This window comes from Pinus tabuliformis, chromosome 7, assembly GCF_031772625.1.
Source record: "Pinus tabuliformis cultivar Carrire ecotype Pingquan chromosome 7, CPIR1, whole genome shotgun sequence".
In the NCBI taxonomy this organism is placed as follows: Eukaryota; Viridiplantae; Streptophyta; class Pinopsida; order Pinales; family Pinaceae; genus Pinus; species Pinus tabuliformis.
The window spans coordinates 555,827,808-555,834,976 of record NC_142293.1 but is presented as its reverse complement, the minus strand read 5'-3'; the positions used below and the strand labels follow the sequence as shown (position 1 = coordinate 555,834,976).

General features: G+C 34.1%; 1 protein-coding gene across 1 annotated transcript; it reads left to right on the top strand.

The window, feature by feature from the left end:
* The first annotated feature begins 1,715 nt into the window (after positions 1–1,715).
* LOC149248582 (uncharacterized) lies at positions 1,716–6,954 on the top strand. Its single transcript, XM_089456080.1, has 2 exons — positions 1,716–2,715; positions 5,767–6,954. The coding sequence occupies exons 1-2, from the start codon at positions 1,969–1,971 to the stop codon at positions 6,460–6,462; spliced, it is 1,443 nt and encodes a 480-aa protein (XP_089312206.1). The 5' UTR covers positions 1,716–1,968; the 3' UTR covers positions 6,463–6,954.
* Positions 6,955–7,169: the final 215 nt, after the last annotated feature.

The following is a 7,169-nucleotide window of genomic DNA, read 5'->3' as shown; positions in this document are numbered from 1 at the left end:
TTTTTTTAATTATTAACATCTACTTTGAAAAATTATTAAACTAAAACCTAAAACTATTTTTTATTAGTTAAAAGTTCATCTCCATTTGAAGATTGGAAGCTAGAAAATATGCTCCCTTAAAAATTATTATCAATATGTCATATCAAATAACCTAATTTTATTTAAACAATTCTAGACATATAGATTAAATGGTTGGTAAATGCACATAGCATTAAGCCACAATAAGCATCAAAATACTTGCTTCATCATTAAAAAATCACAAAAATGAACTAAATTATAACTTTATATATATATATATATATATATATATATATATATATATATATATATATATATATATATATATATATATATATAGTCTTAACCATGAAGATTCACACCCATTTTATTGTGTAAAGTATTGGTTTATAAATAGGCTTTGTTACAATATCATGGGCCAATACCATTACTAATCAATACCACATGTCCAAAAAACCATAACTCATTTCATATGTCATTTTTTAATTAAGAAATTGATTAAAAAAAAAAAAGCATAATGACTTTGAAATAAACCTTAACTTTAGATTTGTGTATATTACTAAAAATATTCCATGGAATTTAAATTCTTATTATCCATTTAATAATTAAATTAAAATTATAAAAATTCAATTCCAAAATAAAATATATATTAACATAATTATAATAAAAACTAAATCACATGTATTTATCCATAATAATGAATGCCCTTTTAAAAATTATTATCAATAAATTATTTCAAATAATTTGATTTCATTTAACTTATAACACTAAGTTATTAGGGTTATTTGTGGATAATAATTCATAAATGGTAGGAGTGCTCTTTATAATTAATTTACTACCTAAAAAAAATTATAGCCATAAAATATATATTAATTTAAATATTTAAATTTAAAATAAATATAAATCTTTCCAAACCATTCAAAAATTTAAATTTTCTTTATTATAATAAAATATATTAATTTAAATATTAAAATTTAAAATAATTCTGGGTCATTTGTTAAAATGATTTTTTGGTCTTTACATTTCTTTTTATTGAAACTTGTGTTATGATATGCATTTGGTCTTTACATCTCTTTTTATTGAAACTTGTGTCATGATATGCATTTTCATTTGATCCTAATAATGAACCACACTAACTAGTAAACAATTTTTTTTATATAATTTCCACCAAAAAAAACTCTTCGCAATTATAAATTAATCACACCAATCAAATGATCAAAGTTTGTGACCTATCTTACCTCCTATAATGATGTGCACCAAACTTCAATGGTTGCAGTGAATCTTGGAACATTAGTTTCTGTTTGAAGTGATGATATATACAGTGTCATTTTAACTTTATCCCCATGGGTTCAAGAGCCCCCATCAAAGCTTTGGATGATGTCGACAAAAAGCTCTTTCTGTGACTTAGATTTGCAACTCTCAGTCTTCTATCAAATAATTTACCTTCAATCACACATTTCTCAATACCTTCAAACCGAATCCTGCCGCTTCGTACCAAAGTTTGGCGACGTGAGGGTCATAAGGCTCCACGAGTGAACTTTAATAAAGAAGAAGAATAATGTCCGACGACAACATGAATGATTTGAAAGTCCCCAACAAAAAGCTTCAGATATCCGCAATACGTAGTTGATGGAAGTATAAATGCAGGCAATGAATATGATGGAGAAGTTCCTGGAGATCTGCTGGTTGCTTGCCTTGCAGCCTTCGCTGTGGCCCTGGAGTGGGGATGGATTGGAGTGGGGATGGATTGCTTGCCGGTCTTTCTACGTTTTCTCATTGGTCGACCTTCGATGAATAAATGAGTGATAATGATAGACAGCGACGAATGTCTGACTGCATGGTTTTTGGAGCCCAAGTGTGGGTTCGAATTTAATGCAATTTCAATTATAAGAACTAATCGGGAATAAATTACTGTACTGGACTGTTATCTTAGGCATCTTGATTAATTCAATGGATGACAGTAGCAGAGACCCTGTTAAGAAGTCCCTGCCCACAATCAGGCATCTTGTTGCTACGTCCATGGATGAGATTGAGAGGAGGAAACAGTCCAGTCGGCGGCTTATTCGGACACCCGGGCCTTTCAAATGGCGGAGAGGCCGAAGCAAAACTACAGAGGAAAAAGGGTTGAAAACTGTGCCTGCAGATAATTTCATGGAGTCTGAGAGCAGTGAGGAAATCGATTTTGATGAGTTTTCGGATGCGCTGTCGCACACTCACACGGAAGCTTGTAGTCTGAGTATGGTGAGCGAGATTAACAGTGTGGACGACGACAACGGATCCACCCATGCCGAAACTCGGAGTTTCATCATGGATCGGTTCCTTCCTGCCGCCAAAGCCATGGCGGCGTCGGAATCATCGGCCCAGCGAGCTCGTTTCTTGAGGCCCCCGGCGAAGGAGCGGCGGGGCGGCGGGATAGTGAGGCTTGGGAGCCGATCGGCTGGGCCTCTGCCGCTCCAGTCAAGACCATACGCTATCCTGAAACGGAATTCGGCTCCGCCCGAAACGGATGATGACGAACACGATGATCGGCTGCCCTTCAAGGTGGCGTGCGGGAGCTTCTTCGCCTGGCATTTGAAGAACGCTTTCGCTCATGTTGTGCATCCTCCATTGTCTGCCCGGAAGAAGAAAAACGACGGGCGCGATCTGTATGGAGACGAAGACGACGACAGCTCCAGTGGAACCGATATTATTGATGAGGTAAAAACGGGGTCACTCTTCTTTGCTCCTGATTGTCACATATACTCAGCCCTGATTCCAGATCTATGGAACTTAATCCAGGGAGGCATCGCCCATACGCCCTTAGGTTAGGTTATACGCTTTTAGCCCTTAGGTCAGGAGAATATAAGGGACGCGGTTACTCATTCGCCAGTAGTGTAAAAAGATACATTTTATCATCAATTTTCATTTTTGGAATTTTAATGTTTGGAATTGGTTTGCAAGTAGTCTTACTCTCGTGGTATTGGAATGGAAATATTCTGAATACAAATTTCTATATCAGATCTTTTCTATATTAGATTCCGGTGAATTGGGTTAGCATAATCTGTATTAGAACATTAGCATAATGAGTATTAGATTTTTCTGTTTTAGTAAAATTGTGTTTCATAAAAAAAAAATTAGGATTTCTAAGAATAGTAAATTTTAAATTTTTTCATTCATATAATCAAAATAATGTTGAATCTATTTATACATTAAATATATTAATTTCAAACTATAAAAATCTATTAAAAAAAATTATCACCCTTTCCCACCGAAGGGTAAAAACGGTTAGAGTGCTCCTTTTCTTCTTTTTAATTTCTACGAAGCCATTGTCATCGGACATAGAACCAGATCTGACCGCCATTAGAGGAATAGAGATATTCTCCTGCAATGGATGAGCTTTATTTTCATTCGTGGGTGAGACAAAACTCCAACCCTATCATTTGCTCGAGTGAGGTCCACTTCAGTACGATCTAGCTTCCAGTTCTATGAATTATCAACTCACACAAGTTTTTCTCAGTTCTTAATTGCTTCTCGCCAATGAATTCAGTCTCCTGTTCTTTCCACTACCAGTAAGTGGGTTTACTGCAACTCTGCTTTTTGTCTTGAAATGCAATTTTCTGGGTGCAAAAGTTACTAAACCTTCCTCAAAATCATAAGAGTTTGTTCACAATTAACTATAGCATAGGTTAAGTTTTGGAGAGGTTTTTTGGGTATATTTTTCATGCAATTTTATTCAACTGCAACTCTGTTTTTCTGTCTTGAAATGCATTTATCTCGGTGTAAAAGTTATTAAACTTTTTTCAAAATCAAAGGAGTTGGTTGACTATCAAGTATGGTATAGTTAAAATCTTTTAAATTTTGGTTTTTCTCGTATATTTTTCATATTATTTTATTCGAAATTTATCAGAAATTTTTTAGAATTACAAATTAGATTGAATCAGTCCAGTAAAAAATTATTAGAATCACAGATTTGAATTATATAATCTATACAATTGAAATACTTCAAAAAAATTTCAGAAAACTAAATTTATTTATATAATTAAAAACACATTTTTAAATAATTAAAGATCGCACTTTCTTCCACACTAACAATATTCAGAATAAAATAAAATAGAGATTAAAATAGTTAACTATATATATATAGATATATAGCCTTCATTTGATAACTTGTCTATAACTCTAAAAAAAACCAGTAAAATAAAGATATAGCCTGTGAGAAACGTTTAGTAATGAACTTTGGCTAGTTTTAAGAATACGTTAGTTCCGGATTTTGTGACACCGATAAACAAAAAAATATTTCAGGATGGGTACAGTCTCAAGGGATCTTTCTTTTCATTAAGTGGATCAGAAATTGACCTAGGTTAGTTCAGATCGGAGTTCATATATGCTACTGTAAATATAGCAAGCTTCTTCATTATTGATTTCATTATGTTATAGCAAGCTTCTTCATTATGTTATACCAGTTAGGCCAGAAGAGCCAACGTGCTCTACAACGTTATAACAGATCTCATGGCTGTGTGGGTGGCCTCTTTTTCTTTTCTTTTTGAAGTACACAACCCCAAGCACCTAGTTATAAAAAATGTTCAAGATAGGCCCCATACCAGAGCTGCATAAGAGCACTTTCCTTCTGTCAACTGACCAATTAAATTCCCTATATCCTATTGAACCACTTTGTTTCATATACAGGTCATAGTGGTGCCCTTAGAAACAGTATGATTTCTGTCCAGCCATTTAAACCCCACACCAAAGCTGCATAGCACTTTCCTTTTTTCAACTCATCAATTAAATTCCCTATATCCTATTAAACCACTTTGTCTCATATACAGGTCATAGTGGTGCCTTTGAAACAGTATGATTTCTGTCCAGAAATTTGCTTCCTGCTTGCCCAAAACAACTGTTAGTGCTTTTGTTAAACTTCAATTCTATAAGAATTTCCAGCTAGACAAATTTTCTCTTGCAATGAATATTATATTTGATGTTAGTGCTTCTGTTAAACTGCAATTCTATAAGAATCTCCAGCTAGACAAATTTTCTCTTGCAATGAATATTATATTTGATTTTAGAGTAAGAAGTATTATAATCCATAGTCTACTAACCTTCCTTGCATAAGTTGGCTTTTCCACCTTCTCTCTGTTTATCAATGTTATTATCAATAACATTGTAGATTGGAATATATGCTACAAAATTCTTATTATAATCAATTATGTCTATTAATCTTTTTTGAGTAAGTTGGCTTTTCCACTTTCCCTATCCTTATCAATAACACCCCTATCCTTATCAATAACACTGTAGATTGGAATATCTGATAGAAAATAAGACATGTTTAATTATTTTTATTAATGTAATTGTGTTTAGAGTGAGTGGATACTAAATTATATGTAGTATTGATGGTTATCATTATGATTTTTTAATATTTTTAAAGAAAGATGTACAGCTATGAACATTGTGTAATATTTTTATAGCAATAAATATGTGGCTTGCCAATGGTATTAAATGAGCAGGACTCTGGTGAGATATATATACTTTTATTTATTTATTTATTTATATATATATATATATATATATATATATATATATATATATATTAACTTTTAATACTTATTAACCATCTCCTTATTCAGTATTTTTATATTTTTCGCCCTCGAAAGGGAAAGCATGTGTGGGAAGGAGATGAAATGCAGATCATCCCTATCTTGTGTGTGTCAGTGTAACAGTAAGAAGTTATAAGTAGATTATTTGATAAATTGCTATATTTGTGTATGTTTTCAGAGAGCCATTATCGCGGCAGCAAGAAAAAGGGCATGGGAAGCCAGATACAGAAAAAACAACAATGGGCTAACAACCAATAGCCCTTCTCCTGTCGCCAAGTCAAATGATTTCAGAGATTCTTCTTCTCCATTGATGGATGGAACATCATACAACAGCGATTCTCGTTCACACTCCCCATTGACGAAGACAGACAGGGAATTATCAACTCCATACAGAAATAATCGGCTCAGGTCGCCAGATTTTACTCAACATGACAAGGGATTCCTGGGCTTTCCTTCGGATCGGCGTCTGCATAACTCCAAAAACAAAGCAGAGGATGCCGGCGTTCAGAACACGGCGGCTTCCTCGAACGTGAATTCGTTCACCGATTCAAATGAAGTCGAACAGGAGGATTGGTACTCTGGAAACAGTTCTCCTTCGCCGGAGATTTCAGAGAACTCTGATTCTGTAACGATCGAAAAAGGCTCTCACCATGATGATCATAATGTTGTTGCTGAAGGAAATGGCTGTCCTCCTGTTCTGAGCATGCTGCCGCCGCCGTTGCCCAAGTCTCCTACTGAGTCCTGGCTATGGCGAGCAATGCCTCTAGTCATGGCCTCTAATTCCATGAATTCGCCATCACCATTGAATCGAGGACTTGGCAGAGCAACAAAAATGCATCCAGATGAATTCGACGCCAAGTGGGAAGCCACTTGATATATCAACATATCACAGCATGGAAGAATTTTGCAGAAAAATAACAAAAAACAAATCTAAGATTGCGAAGATAATTGAAGCCTGACCGATACAGAAAGTCCTTCTGGTCAATCTGAAACTGAGCTAGTACTGAACAGTGTTCTCGCAGAGTCTATATGAGCTGTCCTCTCGCCCACTAAGGACTTTGTAACGGGGCAAACGGCTACGTATATTCACCATGTTATCTGCGCACATATTCCAATATTTGTTGAGAGATATTGTCACATGTACGGAGATAGCTTGATGTATATACATCGTCAAAAGGAACATTATTTTCTCTAATAGTTAATAAGCGTTGAATAGATAGGAGCTGCTACTTTTATTGGAAGCATTTCAAAATTTGATATTTCATATTTTAATACATATGGTGAAATCTCAGTGATACGTGAACTTATTGCTGGTCTTTCCTGGTTTAGAAGCGTTAAATTAATTAATTGGATCATTTCAAAATTTCTATCATAAATCTCAGTTTTTTTTACTTTGAATGGTTCTGGTTCATTGTCCTTATAACATAGCCGTTAAATAAGTTATAAATGGTTTATGAAATTATAACAATTCAGTGTTTAATATTGTAAGAATCAGCTATTTATGAAAGGGTAAATCAGTTGATTTGTGTAGAGTTTAGTTTTCATCAAGTTTTAGGTGTAAATTTCATGGAAAGAAGTTGA